At 42.9% G+C, this 19,035-nt stretch overlaps 1 protein-coding gene across 6 annotated transcripts in view; it reads right to left on the bottom strand.

The window, feature by feature from the left end:
• Positions 1–3,778: 3,778 nt before the first annotated feature.
• The window catches only part of ATRX (ATRX chromatin remodeler), an 83,215-nt gene continuing 67,958 nt past the window's right edge, over positions 3,779–19,035 (bottom strand). For all 6 annotated transcript variants that reach the window (XM_054075258.1, XM_054075260.1, XM_054075257.1 and 3 more), the window contains 6 exons: positions 18,551–18,745; positions 10,391–10,540; positions 9,101–9,226; positions 8,079–8,174; positions 7,394–7,522; positions 3,779–6,719 (listed from right to left, as the gene is read on the bottom strand). In XM_054075258.1, coding sequence (XP_053931233.1) covers positions 6,444–6,719; positions 7,394–7,522; positions 8,079–8,174; positions 9,101–9,226; positions 10,391–10,540; positions 18,551–18,745 — 972 coding nt within the window. In that variant the 3' untranslated portion in view covers positions 3,779–6,443. The remainder of the gene's footprint in view (positions 6,720–7,393; positions 7,523–8,078; positions 8,175–9,100; positions 9,227–10,390; positions 10,541–18,550; positions 18,746–19,035) is intronic.

Raw genomic sequence — 19,035 nt, forward strand, 5'->3', positions numbered from 1 at the left:
ATGTACTTAAAAACAACAAAATCCACAAAGAATTTCCTGGAAATCCCTTCATAAAAGTTGGCATCATCTCCCACACAGGACATCCTCTACAAGGGGAACTCAGCACTGCTAAATCCCACCCAAATGGTTGCTTTCAGCAGGAATTTACTGGGTTTGGTTCTGGTTCAACAAAATACTTGAAGATGCGAGTAATCTGACTGACCTGGGAGCTTAACAGAAGCATCATTAACAACCGCAAACTTCAGCTGCATTTTGAGTGGTATGGGGAGCCATCAGTGATGCGCAGTGAGTGTCTCCACGTGGATGTGCGTGCCTCTCCAACTCATCCCTGTGGTGGAGCGGGCTGTCACCTTGTCCAGCCTTTACCCCACCAGCTGCCACTCTCTCTGGTAAAAACCAACTGGAAATGCTGACTGCTTCTTCACCTTGGTGGCTTTTACAGGGCTAGCAGATGGACCCTGCAACTGAGGCAGCATGTGGTGATGGTGGTGAACAGAGGACGAACCCCAGGGGCTCCTCGGCTCCTGCTGGGAATGTTTTAGAGGAAAATATGTTTGCAATGCTTCGAGGCATGGGGACAGTCTCGGGGGAGATCAAGGAGACAGACCTACAAGTGGCAATGCACATGTGACTTCAGGGACGTCCCCACAGAGACCCTGCTGCCTGTAGGGAGCTCTCTTGGGTGGGACAGGTGGCTCAAGGCTCATTTCTCCATGGGGGGAAGAAGTGGAGGCTCCAGACTTACCTCCTGGGGAGAACACGATGGAGAGCCCAGAACTGCAGTTGGAGTCTGGAAACTCTGTGCGAAAAAGCAGGGAAGATGCCCTTCTGGTTAGGTGCTGCTGCAGCTGGCAGGACATCTGGAGAGATGCATTGCAGTGGTCAGCCTGTGGCTGAGCTGTTCCTGAAAGGGCACCCAGGAATGGAAGCATCCCCAAAGAAGAAGGGCTGAAATTCTTGTTGATGGTGCGACAAAGGTATCTGCACCCCATGAGATTGTGCTGGTGGTAGAAGATGATCCCTCATTCAAAGGGCGATGTCCGCTCCTGCAACCCAACAGCTGGAGTCAACCCATACTCAGGGCTCGGCTGAAACACCAACTGTCCCATCCAAGGAAGCATCAGCAAAGTCTGAGCAAAGTCCAGCTTCAGCTCAATCCAGAAAGCTTTATAACGACAAAGGTGCTGCAAGGAAATACAGTGAGGTTACTGAGTGCTTCTACTAAGCCACAGGGCACAAAAAACAGCCAGGGTGCTATTTGGGTTACCTGGTATCTCAGCATGATTTCTTAACCAGCAGACATGAGTAAATTATTTCTTTGCCCTTCAAAGAACAAAACAGTGCCAAGGTCGTGCTGGAAAAATCACTTGGATGGGAGACAAGGTAGTAGGGACCTGCGCTGAAAATAATTAATGGGCAAACATGCAACATAGATGTGATGTGCTGCTTCTCCGGGTGCTACAGACACATGGGCAGCCATTGAAATAGAGACATGGTCAGAAACGCAGGCACAGAGCTCAGCTCCTGGGACACGGTGGGACACAGCAGGCAGCACTGCGGGAGAAGCAGGGTTCAGCTGCACTGAAGCAGGGTTTCAGTGGCCAAAGTAGTGCAAATGTACTGCTTTGAGAGTAAAGACAAAATGCGTGCAGCCATGAGGGTCAAATGGACAGCAAAACCCAGCACCAGTGCCTGTGATCTATGCACTGCCAGCAGCCAGTACAGCAGCATAAAGTGGAATTGTAGAAAGGATCTTAAACCAAGAGCACTAAATCATGCAATAAGGAGCAGAATACTTGAATTTTGTGCCAAAGCAAATCACTGCTTTGGAGAAGTTCAGTTCTCACCATGTGAAATACCTGGGATGTCATCTCATACCTGCACTGGCTGGGCTTGAGTAAGAGACCTGCAAAGCCCATTTCACAAAGGGGTCTCAGGCTCTTCCCTCACCGTACCAGAAAGCATTTAGCACCAAGATGCCCGTGCCCGAGCGGGGCAGATCACCACATGAGACGCAGCAAGCGCCTGTGCCCACCTGCACTGCTGCTAACGGGCATCAGCCAGAGCCCAGAGAGATAAGAAACACGCTTTGTGCCATTGAATTATAAAAGTAGCTGCTGTCTCTGGCTTAGGCTTTGATTACTGCGCCAGGCATCAGTTACCATTTCACATTCAGCATCTCCAATAGTTTTCTTATGCACCGGTCATTAAACACAAAGCCAAGGCAGCGTTTGAAGTCAGACCTTGGGAGTGGCTGAGCACAGACCCACACTGTGACCCCACCTCCCCTGTGCCCCCCTTCCCTTCCCCAGGGCAGTCTCTCCCTCTTAGCCCTTTCCCAATACCCTCCTTCAGTCACCTCATCACCGCAAACAGCATGGTCCTGGTGCTGGGACCAGGAGAGAAGTGGCTTTCTACACATCTGCCATACAGTGGATGGATGTGCAGAGGTGACCCAGGGTCAAGCACAGGAGGAACCACTCATCCCCCGCCTGCACACAGCAGACTGGGAGCTTCTCCAGACCCTTTGCTGCAGAGCACCAAGATTGAAATCGCCAGAGGAAGGTCTGCACACACCTCTGAAACTCCAACCACAGCTCGTGCTCAACCTTTCACAGCAGCACAGCTCCAGAAGACAGGCCTGGGCAGCGTCCTGCTGGTGCTCCGTGCTCAGACCCATCTCCGGGAAATATTGAACAGCACAGAGGGCACACATGGGCTCTCAGCACCTGAGCAGGTCTGGGAAGGGAAGTTCAGACACTATGCATTTACATGGCTCATGCTGCAACATCAGCGTTTTTCCAAACTCCTCCAGCTGGGAATGTTTAGGACCTTTGTCTCTATAAATGTTGAAAACGTATCCAACTCCAAAACTCTTTTTGCTTGAAATGATGAATTTACTTTTATGTACTCAGAGCAGTTCTGCTTTTAAAGTAAAGACAAAAATCCACCGGGTGAGCATTTGGCACCAAGCACGTCCCAGCACCACTGCGCAGCCACACAGCGCCTCGCAGGCCTGTTCTGGATGGGGGACTCATCCCAGGACACTGCCCAACCCGCTGCTGACAGCCAACATCCAGCCTCCCCCACGCGCACTGCCTCCTGCTGCCCTCTGCCAAAGCTTTTAGATCCAGTTATGTTACAGGAGTACTTAAAAGCACGTTGCCCACCCCACCCCTTGTAGCACAATCCGGTTGTTTTCACACCAACGATTCCCACAGCATCTGCCCTGCGAGTGGCCAGCAGGACCGGCTGCACCGCCTGAGCAGACCCTGCCGGGGCAGGAACGTGGCTGCAGCACAAGCGAGGAGCCACCGAAAAGCTTCAAGCACACGGAACGACCGTAGGGGTAGGTTTTAAAACACAATTGTCACGCATTTTTTTTTGTGAAGGAAAGGTTGTTTTGCCCAGCAGGTGGGATTTAATAACTAGGAAAGGGAGAACAACAATTATGAGGTTAAAACATGCAAGTAGGTTATTCTAATCTGACCAAGCAGAACTTCACCTCTCTCAATTTTTCCTCGCTGGGCAATAACTCCTCTTCATTTGTAACAGACTGGCTGCAGAACCTATGATTAATTCACATAACTTGAAGACCTGGACCACAACTCTTTTCCCGAAATGAAATTAATGGCAACATCCAGTAACGGGCACCTCGCTGTAGAACAAAACAGAGAGCTCAAACTCACAGTGCAGCACAGTTCTCAAGCGACACATTCTGAGCCTGGATCCCTGCAGCGTTAGTGCTGTGTTGCAAAGGTAGCACAAGGCACGGTGATGTATTTTGGTCACTTTATTAAATGAGATATTCAATAGTTTAAGTTTCAACTACTAAACAGCACTTTGAATGGTGAAAACACAGATAGTATATCGTCATACTTGAATGCTTCTTCTCTTTAAAAACACATTTCCAGTCCTTATATATATTACAAAACAGCCTTAGAGGAAGAGGTGACACCTTGTCTATAGCACTTAAGATATTTAATACAGAACTGAAAAGCCATCTAATAGAAACAAAGGCAAGTCTTCACAGCTGTATGATTTCAGCAGCCAAAGCTGGTTGATGGACTGAAACATTACTATACAACTGGGACAAAACATATACAATATCACAATACTAAGCAAAAACGCTTTACATCCAAAGGAATAAACAGGTTACAAAATGTGGAGAATTTAGCAGGCAAAACTGTATTACAAGCAACATTTTTATCCGTCATCTTAAGCCATTTCACCTAGTTAAAACATCTAAAACAAATATAAAAATGAGCCTTTTATTATCTTACTGATGTATGTTCTGTCTTTAAATATTGGTTAAAGCTCGATGTTATACTCAAAGCACATTGTTATGCAGCTAAAATGTCAAGTGAGAAACGTGTATGCAAAGTGGTCCAGGTTTTATCTCAATGCTTATCTTTGATTTCTTCTTACGCGTTAGTCTGCTGTTATCCATAGCTTTGTCCAGAATGAAAAAAAAAGTGCCTTTAAATGTTGCCTAAAACTTCCACATTTAAGTCTTTGAGTCACTGTAAAACTCCACTGAACATTCCCAGGTTTGGTAGAAAGTATTCTCTTATTCACGACACGTAGCAATATCGGTGAGAGTTGCCCAGAGTACATTTGCCTTCAAATCTTAGTCTCAGAGTCTCAAGTTCTGTTTCTTCTCGGGTGAACGGGTCTCTTTGCTCCCCTCCCCCCAAATTAAATCAAACTGTAGAGTTGGCAAAGCACGAGAACACACCAAGGTTCTCTCCCGGTACCTTGTAATAAGAGAGTCCAAGACAGCAACTTGTAGCTGGTTTTGCAACAGATCAAACAAACTCTGTTCAGATCACAAAGCAAGTTTCAATCACAAAATAAAACAGCGCATAGGATTTGCATATTTAGATGCAAATCCCACTTTCCCAGTCAGGGCAAGAAGTCAAACTCCTGCAAGAAACTTTACAGAAACCAAAGCAATTTCAGTTCATGTCAGCATGTCAGAAGAGTCCAGTGATATCTGGAGCAAACGCCCCCGTCTGCTCCTCTCTCCAGAGTTCTTTACAGCCGATACACCATTGCCTCAATGTTCCTGCCACTTTTACCCCCAGATTATAAACGTTTGGGGGGGTGGGAGGGGAAAGGGAAGAATCAACCAAACGATATTCAAAGAAAAGCCCTATCTGTACTTAATTAGATCTTCACAAGCACAAAATGTGTGGGTAATGAGAGTGCTAACGATATAGAACAAACCAGAACTTTATTTCTGGTCTATGTTAAAAAAAACCCAAACAACCAAACCAAAACCCAAGCTCTTTGTGCACTAAGTCATGTTTCCACACAAATGAAAGGGAACGTGGAGGAGTGCATAACCAAACTCTTATCTAACGGAGGAGAAGTTATCTCACTGTTCTGGCAGCTCTGGAAGTTGCTACAGCGTGTTCTTTGTACCGATTTTAAATCGGCAACGGTTCTGCCATTTTAAAGTTGTCTGTATCGCAGGGTTTGACCCTGGCCACCACCACCATTGTAACCCCCCAAATACCAGGAATTCCATTTTCTTGGCCTGTCTCCCATTGCCGGCAATGGGAAAAGACAGTAGCACCAGCATTAAGGAGTTAACAGAAGTGTGCTTTGTACTGGACTCCGCATAGAGTGAATCAGCGTGGGAAGGAAAAACATCTCCCGCTCTGAGATCACCATTTGTTATTCCATCCCATAGAACTGAAAATAAAAAATGGCAGAGGACTAGGGAAGAACAACTGCCTTCCCCAGTCAGTGTTTAAGGCTCCAGACACAGTTTCTGTAGAACTGCACGACTCAGAAGTCTCAGAGCACAGCATTTCAGAACCCTGCACTCAATTCTGTTTCAAAGAGTACTTTCTGTTCCTACGTTCCATTCAGCATAGATGATACAGTTCAAGTCCAAACCTCAGTCAAAAGGAAACGAGGCTACTTCTTATAATATTCCCACTAATATAAAGAAATGGGTAAGCAGAACAGTATTCCGTAATTTGAGGAATCAACTCTAATCAAGAACTCAGCTGTGTACAATTCACACATGGTTTACTGAAACATACAGACCTGCAGTCCTTCCTAAGCCTCTCGCGTCTGGCGACAGCCTCGCAGCTGCTAAAAGCGAGCATCGGAGTTTAGACAGGAAACCTGTGGAGATGCTACTGTTACGGGAGGACTTGTTTTCACTGAAAACAACTTGTTATCTCCTGTACTCAACGTATGTAAGAAGATTCTAGGCAACATCACTGACGACAGGGAAAACAGGATGTCCTATTTAAACAAAGCTGGAACGCTAACATGGAACATGGCATTAAAGGGGACCAACCAAACTCCTTTTTTTTTTTTTTTTTTTTTTTTTTTTACAGTTGAGTTCTGTTAAGCCATTGATTCCTAAAAAAATAAAAGTTCTTTCTCTGATTTTAACAATCCTTTCGGCTTTTAGTGCAAAATCACATTGACTTCCCTTGGGAAGGACCTGCATTTTTGCCTCTCATTGGGGGTGGTGCGCGCTGCAACGGTGGTGGCTGCATCCCACCAGACACTGACTGATACATTCCTCTCATATCTATCTGTTGGTAGTTGGAAGGATTCATGATTAAATTTGGAGGCTTTGGCATCATGAGGTGACTCATCGCCGCTTGCTGGTAAGACATCTGCTGCTGCTGCTGATTGTACTGCTGCTGTAGTCTTCGGTTCATGAGTATCCTCTGAACACAACCGATCAACTGCGGAGGGAAAGTAGAGCAGTTACAACTGCACAGCCCATCTCAACGCTGCGAGTATCAAGTTCGGAGCTGAAATCGATTTGTTAGGGATAGCGTAGCTGAAGGGAAAAAGCACCACTGTTATCCCCATCACTAATGCGATGGTATTCACCAGCCGGTTACTGCAGAAACCATTTAGTAACAGCGTGCAGGGCTAAGTTCTCCTAACAACTTGCCTACTGGATTGCTATGGCAGCAGGCACTACACTGGGAAATCATTCCCAGGTATAAGTTACAATGTTGTGCATCAGGTACCATTTCTCCTCCCTCTGGAAGCCCTGCACGCAGACTGTCACTAGGTGTTTGTTTGCTACACAGAGAACTCTTCCCATTAACACAATCTGGGCACCTTTCAGGTTTTGCAGAACAATTCTGAACCTGCACTTTTGAAGGCCTGTGCTTCCCAAGCAGCTCTCTGGCACTGGGAATCAGGTTTCTCTTTAAGCCTCATGACCTTCAAGCAAACTACTTCAATAGAAAAATCTGTCTTTTTTAAATAAACTTCTTATGGGGTCTCTGTACACACGTTTTTATGAACCTAAACACGCACTTCCATAAACACACACACACCAAGCCCATCCTCAACATCCCAGCTCAAACACAGGAGTTGATCAAATAAAATATCAATATTTTACCATCTGTTGTTTAGTAAGGACGTCGTTGTAGATGGCTTCTCGGCGCTTGACGTCAAGCTCCTGGCTCGCCTGTCTGCTCAGTGCCAGGGCCTGCACTTGGCTCTCAGTCAGCGTCACATTTTCTTTCCACTAAAAAAGATAAAAGCCCAAACGTTCTTGGCACCAGTCCTTGTGACAGAAGCATAACGGTTAATTGTGGTCTTGTACTATGTTCCGAGTTGCATCAAGAGCTAAAAAACAGCCCAATCTCCAGTAAATGCAAAATTATACTTCACCAGAATGGGATATGAGTTATTAGTTCTTCTAAATGCTAATTAACATAACAGGTCTCTAGAGTACTAGGACTGAGAAATGTAGTAGTCCAAGATAGATAAGGACAAGATATAGGAAATGCATCTTATTTGTGTATAATTATCATTCTTATTTGTAGAAAATCAGCATTTTCAGAGCATGGCAAATAATTACGTATCTAAACTGCCAGTCCTCTAAGGCTTCATGTCATCTAGATACCATTAAGGGTTACTGCAAGCTGCAGGGATAAAGGTCAATACAAACTGGAAATTATATTCATTAATAGTGCAATTAATTAGCTGAATGACCATGTGCAATAGCAATTTATTTGCCTGATAATGTTCAGCATTTTCCCATCTCCTGATCTAAACCTACAGTTACCCTTTTCACTCACTATGGTTGAAATAATGTCTTCAAGGGGCTGAATTCTTGCAGCAGTTACACTGTTGGTAGCTTCCACAACCTTCTCTCTTCCTTGATTAATCAGGTCCTGAGAAAACACCAGAAAATTAATTATAAAGTACAGATACAAAGAACATATTTGTTCGCCAGACTTTTAAGTTTTATTCATCTTTGCCTTGTGTACCCAGGCTTTTCTTTTTTCTCTCAATTTGCACAAGTCAATGAGTCTAAGCTTCCACACAACTGAATTTCAGCACAGAGTATTTGAAAAGTGCGTACAAATCTGCTAATTCAGACAGTGGACAGTCCTTAAAAAGTCTATTTTTGTACTCAAAAGCTTTCAGCTCATGCCAGGAGTGCTACATTTCTACTCAGGCAAATTCTCTGCGGTACCAACTCTGATGATGTTACAGCCTGAACTCATTCTATGTGCTCAAAGTATTATCTGTTATGCTAAATTGTCTGTTTTAGCCTACTACTGGCATACACTGTGTATTCCTGAGGTACATTCAACACGGGTCTCCTTTATTGCCCTCTTTGTTTGAGAGCCTCAGTTCTTTAGCGCAGGCTCCTCTCCAGATACAAGTCGGTACACAAGGTATCCATGCTTCACCTGCAGCTGACAGGCTGGCTTCTTGTTAGGAAGAAATGCCATCGGTTCCTTCAGCTGAGATGGCAAACCGAGACCTGAGACAGCTGAGGAACAGAGCACGCATTCCCTCTCTCCCAGTCCTTCTCGGACAGAAGGCAGATGGAAGAAGAAAGCCAGATGTGCTAATTAATGTCTGCAAAGATCGCAGTTAATCTCACAGAACCCTGAGGTACCACACCGGTATGGCTCTGTACGCACACGTCAGACACTACACTGACACAAACACACAAGCCTATTAAAAACAGAAGACCATGACATAAATGCCAAGATATTTAAGAACTAAATAAACTATTATTTGCAACAGAAAAACCTGCGCCGGCTTACAGCGACAGAGAGGGCACACTGCCTGGACTGCCTCTTACCTCCAGCTGCTGATTACTCATTGCTGACAGAGCACCCAGATTGAAAGGTATATATGGCGTCTGAGAGTTGAAATTGGTGGGAAGCATATTGGTCCCGGCTGGCATGTTGAAACGCATAGTCAAGCCCTTCAAAACAGAAAATGCACTTAGATCTGAATAACTCTGATAATTCATGGCCTTCTATAGGAACCCACGAACAACCACACAGAGAAACCGGCCCCTAGAGAAGAATGCAAGCACTGCTCATGGCGCATTTCAGTTAACCGAAGATCCTTTCCAAATCTTAATCCAAAAGGACATTTTAATAATCACAAAAGAACCTAAGTTCTAGTCTTGAGTGATACAGGAGTTTAGCTTAATTATCATTAGTTAGTACACTAAGAAAAAAAATGGCCAAGGCTTATTAGTATCTCTTAAGCTGTTTAAGACATGTTTTTTACATGGCAAACCCTTTTTATATGACAAAACAACTTACTGTTAAGTTTGACCCAACTGTAATCAAATTTTGAAGACTTAAAATGCATAATTTATTAGCAGGAATACAAGCTCATCTACCATATGGATTTTGCATAGGACAATTTCAGTGCTTGTTGTACTACATATTCCTATTTCTTCTGCCGGACCTTCTCCCACTTCTCCATTTCATTTGTTCACTCAGGAAGGTCGGAGGCAGTCTATACACCCACTTTCTGTATTTCAGATCACTGCCCAGATCTGATACCAAACTTTGACTTTCTAGAAGTTCTCTGCTAACAGACTCCAGTGACACCAAGTTACATTATTCCTTTTACAGTTAAAAAAAAAACAGACCTGCAGCAAATTTACAATTTTCTTCCTTCTACCACCTCCTTAAAAAGCAAATAAACAAGACACAGGGGATAACAGGGGAGAAAAAGCAAGCTTTTAGGTTCCTTCTGGCAGACGCTTATGTTTGTGGGATCATGGCAAAAAATTCTGAAATCAAATTTGTACTTTTAATGGAGCTAGAAATTTCCCTCAGATAGTAAAAAGAGAGGTATTAGATAGGACAGCAGTGGAACATTGTTACGAAATAGAAAAAAATGTGGGTGTAAAATGAAAAATGAAAATGTAAGAGAAAATATACACATGAAATCAGCATTGGCAAAGCAAACAAGACATAGTATCTCCATTTTCATACGTCAATTTGCTTTACATATCCATTTCTTGGCCTATAAGAAAAGTAGTTTCCCCAAAAAAATGAAACAGTAAGTGGTACTTAGACCTGGAAAGGTTATTTTCAAATATGGAAACCTGATTGGACAGCTTTACCTTCTTTTCTGCTTCGTATTCTGCCCATGCTGCCTTCCTCTCTTCCTCAGTGAGCTCCTCTTCCTCCTTATGGTCCAGGAGCGAATCATGTTCATGATACCCAACTATGTACTCTTTATGGATTTGAAGCAATTCTGCCAGAATGGTATCCTGTTCAGATGAAGAGACGATAAAACAAGGAGTCACTCAGCAGCTCAACTGTATTTACTCTCTGTGCATGTTTGCCTCCCTGCTGTAACGCAGCTTCACAAACAGCAGCTGGGAGCACTTCACAGCAAAACAAAATTAATTCATCATTTAAAAGTACAATTTTGTTCTGAGGGAGGGAATGGATTAACAATCTGCTCCAGAGCTGACAGCCCAGCCACTTAATGAACCACAGGAATGCTCTCAGATTCCACAACAATAAATGCAGTTGGAGAACCTAAAAAGAATGGAATGTGCTCAATGATTTTTCCTTTTCTTAGGCGGGATACCTGAGAGGACCTATCGATAGTCTGCAGCTGTAATCTATAAAAAGCCCCTCTCCTGGATTTAAAACACTACCTTGGCCCATCAGCTGCCCCTCAGCATTCCACAGAAAAAGCTGCTTTCTTAAAACTGCTAAGATACATCTCGAGATAAACAGTCCCCACCCATCTGGACTAAGGTCAAATCACTGCTAGGGACTGGATGTGAGCAGCAGGCTGCAATTCAGGCTGTATTCCACAATACCCACAGTGTTTAATTGCTTTTAAGGTTAAACAAAATAGTTAACAATATCCTGTATAATGACAAACCATCCTGAAGGTTTTGTTCACAGGCACACTAACATTTTATATATGTGTGAGTGTGTATATATATATATATATCTATCTTTTATGTATCCATTATACATAAATAATAGATACATAAAAACTCCAGTATACCTCAGCATTCAGTCTAAGCTTTCTAATACAAAAAAACCCGATACATCAATCCTGTTAGTGGTTTTTGAAAGGCAGCGTTGCCGGCATGTGGAGTACTTCCTAGGCAAAGTACAAAGAAACCAGCTGTACCAAAATATTAATTTGTTGCTGCCCTTGCCCAGACTGCAGATGACACATTGTGATGGACCATTGTCGGGATATTCAAAACAGTGAATAAATGAATGTGGAAAGCTGTTATTTCGAGGCAGGCAGCAATAGTTTTGCAATCCTCATTCTCACAGAGTGAACATTCCAGTCTCCACGTTTTTTCAAAGGTGATGCCTCTTTGTGTTAAAATAAAGGTAACGCTGCAAAGAATAAAGGAACCCACGTTCTCTAAGACTGTGAAACACTGCCCCTGCCGTACCACAGGAGTCCCCTTTTGGAGATAATTGTTGAAGTTGGGTATCTTCTAGATGCAATTGGATCACCTATGAGCCTGTGACTCAAGAAAGCTCCAACATACCTCCACGTTCAGTCTGAGGTCCAACAAGACAACCGTTTTGTGTTATGAACTTTTGGACCACTCCTGCAATGAATTAAGTGCACATATTGCATATACACTGCTCAGAGGAGGATTCCATCAATACCAACAGACCCACCCCGCATCGCACCCTTACCCTGCGAGGTACTCGCACAAACAGCAACACAAATGCTCCTAACTCCGACATTTTCCAGTCTCAATAGAAAAAGGATTGGGAAGAACAGCTTGCAGCCACCAGCAAACAGATTTTTTGCAAAACCACTGGAAGTATTGCCCAGCCACAACAGCTACCGAGAATCATCTGTTTCTCCGGGTGTTTAAAACCCAACGATGTCACCCAATTCTAGAAGATGGTCTTTGGCTCGTCCTTTTATTAACTGGTCTCTCTAAATTTCCATCAATGCTTTGATCGCCAGCTCCTCAACAACATCTTCAATATAACACTTACAAGACTAATGGGCACGAGGAACAAACAACAGCATTAGGGGGCAGCGGGAAAGAAGGCAGAGAGAGAAAAGGGATGCACTGACAGGACCCGACAGCAACATCTAGAGGGAGTCGGTGAAGAAGTCGAGAAGCTATTACAAAAGCAAGCTAAGCCAGCCGAAGCGCTCTCAGCACCCCGTGGCCACGCTTCGGCGTGCGGGGGGCTCCCGCACATGCATATGCATCAGTTTCCATGGCAACGCTATTGCCGAAAACAACACTGGAATATAATCCACACTCACTCAGCCAACAAAGTCTTCAGAATGTGGTTTAAATTACATCCAACTGTGTGTTCACTTTTCTTTGTCTAAACTTTATCTTGCATTAACTTTAATGACAGAATTTGAAGACTGGGATATGGAAGGTTCTGCCATTTAGTTTGTTTAATTTTATAATGAAAAAAACCAATAAATTCACCTTACTAGCCAAAACCCCATCAGAATAAGTAGAATGACAGAATAGTCTGGGTTAGAAGGGTCCTTAAAGATCATCCAGTTCCAACGCCCCTGCCATGGGCAGGGACATCCCACTAGATCAGTAGCTAGATCAGATCAAGTAACCCTTGTCATTCGTTTAGCTCGTTGACAGAACAATTATCAGCTGGCTTGTAAGATTTAAGATGAAATCCTGATGATGAAATCCTGATGATGAATAAAAAAAGGATGAGACACTGAAAAATGTTTAGAATTTTCAAAAAAAAGGTTTGTGTTTTTAAAATCATGATGGAAATTAAATAGTATGGAGAGATGTATTAGAAAGGAAATCTTCCGTGAAGGATTGTGAGCTATTTTGTATTTCATAAACAAGTTTTTCTCAACCAACCGAACATTTAATACCAAAGTTAAAAATAAATTTAAATAAGCAGCAAATTCTTCTGATTTTGAGGTCAACAGACTTCTAAAATTCACAAAATCATCCCCCTCTAAAGAGCTACAGTAAAACTTATGCCCTGGCTGTGTCCTGAGGTAGTATAAAATAATGATATACTGCATCCAACTGAATCCCAACTATTCTTTTAATCTGCTTTTCCAATCTGCATTACATGACCTCAACCGAGCCATGTTTTCATTTCACATAAAAATGTGACTGCGACTCCAATCCACCAAACACGCGGCAGTGAGGAGCACAGGGTGCAATGTGCCAGCTCCGAGGGACGCGCGGGGCCCCCGTTTTGTCTTTGTCCAGGTCCCACCTCCCGTCTGCTGCTCTGAAACACCTACTGCAGCAGTGAAGGGAACCCACAACTATTGCACATCTCGCTGAGCCCGGCTATCGGTACTGGCGGGGGAAGCTTTGTCCCGTTAGCTCCACATCAGCCAAGCCTGCCCAGGCACACAATCCCTTGGGAGCAGCGCGTTAAGAGGCTGTAAGAATCGACTTTATAAACCCCCAACCCAACAGTCCGGTCATAAATCGCACTGATTTAAAAAAAGACTCCAGAGCTGCTGTTAAATTCAGAGCAAAGTAAACCATAACACACAAAATACAATCACCATCCATCACACAGAGCTTGCTCACCTCGCACCATCTTTTCATTCGCAATTGCTGCTCTACAGAAACAACAACAAAAGGTGCTCAAGCCTTTAGTCTGCGTTAGGTAACAAACCACTACATCTGCATTAGGCTCACGTCTATGTACAATAATTATTTCTATACTTAATAGAAATTAATATATTTCTATACTTAAATACAGCAAACCGGACTGAGCCATTCCTCAGTCTTAAGACATGTGTTACACCTTTACTGGACTGAGCTTCCAAAGGAGCCCTTTTCAGCTCTGCAGGCACAGCGAATGGATGAATCCAAGCACAGGAAGTTACAGCTAATTTACTAATTCACGCAAACAACATTCATAACAGAAATAGTCTGTTAAACCCAAGTATTTACATTATTCAAGAGGCAGAAGCTGTTTCAAAGGACTGAGGGCAGAGAAGTGGCACTATAAAGTCACAGCAATGAGCATTTTCCCCCAAGGAATGGGATGCAGGGGCTCCTCGGCACCCTGAGGTCTTGCTCAGACTGCAAAGGGCAGAAAATTGCTGCTAAATTTACAACTTGACATGAAAAGTTAAGCTTCCAGCAAAACTACATACTGCACAGTGGCCGTGTGGCTTTTTATATAGACTAGCAACATTCAACATCTTTGACTGAAACTTGGATTATTGCAAAAACAAGATTCTCAAGGATGTATTTAAAAATCAGGCAGCTATTTGTTTCTTCATTTGTGTAATGGCTTTACTTCCGACTTTTAAAACAAGGGAGAATGAATTCTCCCAAGAATTAAAAAGCACAAGAATCAAAACCCAATTTTTTTTTCTTTTATCAAAGAAAGGAAGTGTGTTAAAATGAGGAGCTACAAGGAAAACCCCAAAGCTCTGGTGTGAATCCCTCCTCCTCAACACTCACAATTCCTGGCTGCCCACCGAAAGGACCGTCCTGCTGCGGCTGTTGCTGAGGTCAAGAAGTTCTCTGACTCAGCAGACACTCAGCAGCAAAGCTATCATCTCTGCAAGATTTTCCATGTTCACGCTTAGACAGCTGGAGAAAACACGGAAAACATTTCACTCAATGGCTATTCAGAATTCCCTCTAAAAAGCACACTTGGAAGGGGGCAGTTCTAAAATGCATATTTTCAAACACCTTTATACCCATGTTGTGAGGAGGCTGTGCTGAGCTCCAGTGGACGCTGTTATTCTCTTTGTGTTGTTACTGTGTATTTCACATTGCGGTGAAGGATTCCAAAGGTATTCCCTCACCGTACCGCACAGCAGTGAAATCCCACAGCGACAGCACTGTTAACAGACTGTGCTTTGAAGATGTAAAAGGTGCGTGAAGACAGAGACAACGATACACAAAACCTGCCTGAGGCAGAACTAAAGCCTTCTTTTAGCCTAAACGCATAGTTTGCTTTGCTGGTTATTACAAAGGAACAGCTCAGTCTTTGGAAGCAAGGGATACACAGCTTAGTGATGGGAGTAATACCAGCAGAGGTTCAGGGGCCTTTGTGTCCAGCTAAGAGCTGCCGAGATCATAGAATCACAGAATAGTTTAGATTGGAAAGGACCTTAAAGCCCATCCAGTTCCACCCCCCTGCCATGGGCAGCGACACCTCCCACTGGCTCAGGCTGCCCAAGGCCCATCCAACCTGGCCTGGAACACCTCCAGGGATGGGGCAGCCACAGCTTCCCTGGGCAACCTGGGCCAGGGCCTCACCACTCTCCTGGTGAAAAAATTCTTCCCGATGTCTAGCTCAGGTTGGGCGTGCTGAGCGCACTCTCAACACAGCACTGGAACATCCTGCAACATGACCTTAAGGAAAATTTTGGTTTCTAAATGCTGTGTAATTAGCTGATGTTACAAGAAAATGTTTCTGTAAGCGTAGCAATAGTCTTTTTAAGCAATTTCTTTCAGAAAATGCTAGGAGTGTGCTGTTAAATTCATTTAATTGTTAAGAAGGTTTATAACTACAAAGCAAATTCATGCATCGCTGTTAAAATTACACTGAAATAAGGAATAGTAGGGATAGGACGAGGGGCAACTGGTATAAACTGGAGAGGGGCAGATTTAGTCTTGATATAAGGAAAAATTTCTTCACAATTAAGAGAGGTGAGGCCCTGGCCCAGGTTGCCCACAACACCCCATCCCTGGAGGTGTTCAAGGGAAGGTTGGATGGGGCTTGGAGCCCCTGATCCAGTGGGAGGTGTCCCTGCCCATGGCACTCAGCATCCAGCAGGATTCCTCCTCACCACCAAGACTAATCCAGAGAGGCAAAGAATGGCAAAGAATATTTGAAGGTTAGCGGTTAGCTCCCTGTCTCTGTGAGGCAATTGTGAGCACAAAGCCTGCTTTCAAGAAAGAAATACACACGCCGCTAACAGGAGATGAATCTGCCTGAGGATTTACAGCCTCTTTGACCAAAGAATTAAGAAAAAGTATTAGAAATTTTCACATAGCAGGTACTAAGATGCACGTCTTTAAAAGGACAAAATTCCATTTGATGCCATTTGCTACAACCATGAAAAAAACCAAAAAGAATTCCAGCATGCAGATTTGCTTTTTCCAGGCAGGGCCTTGGTTAAAAGCTTGTATTCAACTTCACTTACATGAGTGACATTGAAGGCAGGAAGGGAATTAATCCGGAACTTAATATTTAAGCTGAATGCTAAAGTTTGGAGTTCATAAACTTTCTCCTTTAGGTTATACTACATTCATTAATGGATTCATTATTGTAAAAGGAAACAAGTAAATTTCAGAACAATTATTGCATTGGACCGATCAGTGCTTTGACAAAACATCCTCAGGTGCTTCATAGGTCCTTAAACTGTTTTTAATTTCTTGAACATAAGCTGCAGCAGTGAGCGCTAATGCATGAGCTGTGGTTTTATAGAAGGATATATGTATACAGCATAAAATAACTAAGAAGGTAAAAAAAGATAAAATAAGTGCTATTAATTACAACCTAAAGGAAGATGTTTTAGGAGATAAAAAAACTTAATTTGCCCAAACAAAAACGTACAACACAGTAAAAAGGTAGAATAAAATTTTCAGTTATCCATGATTTCCTGCTTACAGTGAGAAACACTGCAATAAAAACAGGTTAGATACAGTCATTAAAGTTTGTTTTCAAGGGTTTTTAAATGCATGTGTAACAGTGAGTAACACTTAGAGAGCTAACACTTCCTAAATCCCCCCAGCAGCTGCACCAACACAGTAGGTGGTCTCATCGACTGCCTCGGAGAATGGCTTATCCATCGAGAATGCCAGACTGATGCCTGACCACAATTTATAGTATTACAGTGGTCTGTAGATAGTCTAGAATGGAAAACACACACTTCTCTATGGAAATGAATAGGTTTACGAACTGGGAAACCTCCCTCCTCACACTCAGACACTGTACCGTCACCTAAACACAGCAGTAACTTGGAAATTTAAACACTGAACTAACTATGGGCAACACATTACATGTTAGTTAGTTCACTAGCTGTTCACCTGGTAAGAAGCAAAGGTAATTGCACAACAGGCTAATGATGAATTAGTCCTCAGCAGAGAACATACACAAATAATATAAATCAGACAAAGTGCAAAACCAGAGCCTTACCTTAAATACAAACTGAATTGGGAAAAAAAGAATAAAATAACTGAACTGAAAAAAAGAATAAACTTCCATCTGAAGTTTACTCCTGCCTGATCTAACAGTTACAGCTTTTAGGTTTAAATTAATTTTTAAATTTTAAGTTTGTTTTTAAATTATTAGTGAATTTGCCAGTTCCCCGAGCCTCCCTTAGGACAGTAAACCACTGCTACACCGAGCAGTGACAACCACCACTATACATCCATTATAAATGCAGTTAGACAGACTTCAGCAAAATCAAATCGTTGTGATCTTGAAAGTTCAAGCATCAAGTCAGAAAAAGGTCTGACATCACTACTTCATATTATCTCAGCATACAGAATACCAGCCTTCTCACCGAGTGAGTAAGTGGTCGTCTACCAAAATGTTGCTGTTCTCTGCTAGCACTGGCATACTAATAGATGACAAAACCTTAGCTTGTCCCATTTTCCTCACTTAAACAGTAAAAAAGCGTGACTTCTTTCCTCTCTCTACTGTATTCCTAATAACGGTCCCTACAATAATAAGGATATGGTTTAGTGGTGGACAGGTATGGTTGCACTCAATGATCTCAAAGGTCTTTTCCAATCAATCAAGTCTACGAGTCTAAGAAGCATTAAGCATGGAACTAAAAAACAGAACGGATTGGCAAATGAGAGCACGGACGTATTTGACGCTTACAAAGCCTTACTGAGGTAGATATAAACCAGACCTTGAAGTACAGTATCACCTCACAGGGTCCTAATCACAAATTTAGGCAATGCTGGGTGTCACCAGCACCCACTTCAATGTTAATCTGAATTCTGGCTTCCACAGTTTCCTGAAGTAAAAATTCTATCCACCCAAGTATTTTTATTTATTCCGATGTCATTTTTTGTCTTCTAACTGAAGATCTTTTTCTTACACTGTCAATGACATTGAGGGGAAACTCTTTAGCTAGTTGATTACAGCATCCACTCTAGCAATTACATATTTTATTATCTCCCCTGCTGTTCACCTCCACTTGAAGTAAAAAAGTGTTCTAAAGTAGAAACACTACATTCTTCCCCTTCCAAGATCAAACACCCCGTGTCCTTAAACAGATCTAAGTTACTTTTATAGCATGTAATTCCTACTGACGTGCATCAACTTACTTTTGGCAACAGTGGTGTGTCTCTCTTCTTTTTCTTTTCCGAATTAGGATCATCCAGCAAATCTGGCTCAAAAGTGTACAGCTCTGTAAGTTCATTCATAGTGAAATGACGTTCAACTTGCTGCTGGTCAACAACCCGGAAAGACAACGACTGCTTCGTTACCTGACGATCATAGATCTTATCTTCCATCGTTCCCTAAAAAATGAAGACACTCACTTTCATACAAATATGGACCTTCCTGTCATATAGGAAATAACACTAATAGGTATAAAAGAGCTCAAATAACAATATAGCAGTGCTCTATTTCCCTCATTTCTTTGAGGGAAAGTTACCTGAAAACACTTTGTTGGATGAGAAAAAAACCAACTCCTCCTGGAAGTGAACAAGTGATAGGGATTGTGAAGGTGACAGATGTCACCCAGTCATCAACTACAGTAAGAAATGTATCTTTTCAGTAGTGTTTTGAAGAGATCTGTTTTTGTTTC

Source organism: Cuculus canorus, chromosome 10, assembly GCF_017976375.1.
Source record: "Cuculus canorus isolate bCucCan1 chromosome 10, bCucCan1.pri, whole genome shotgun sequence".
Classification (NCBI taxonomy): domain Eukaryota; kingdom Metazoa; phylum Chordata; class Aves; order Cuculiformes; family Cuculidae; genus Cuculus; species Cuculus canorus.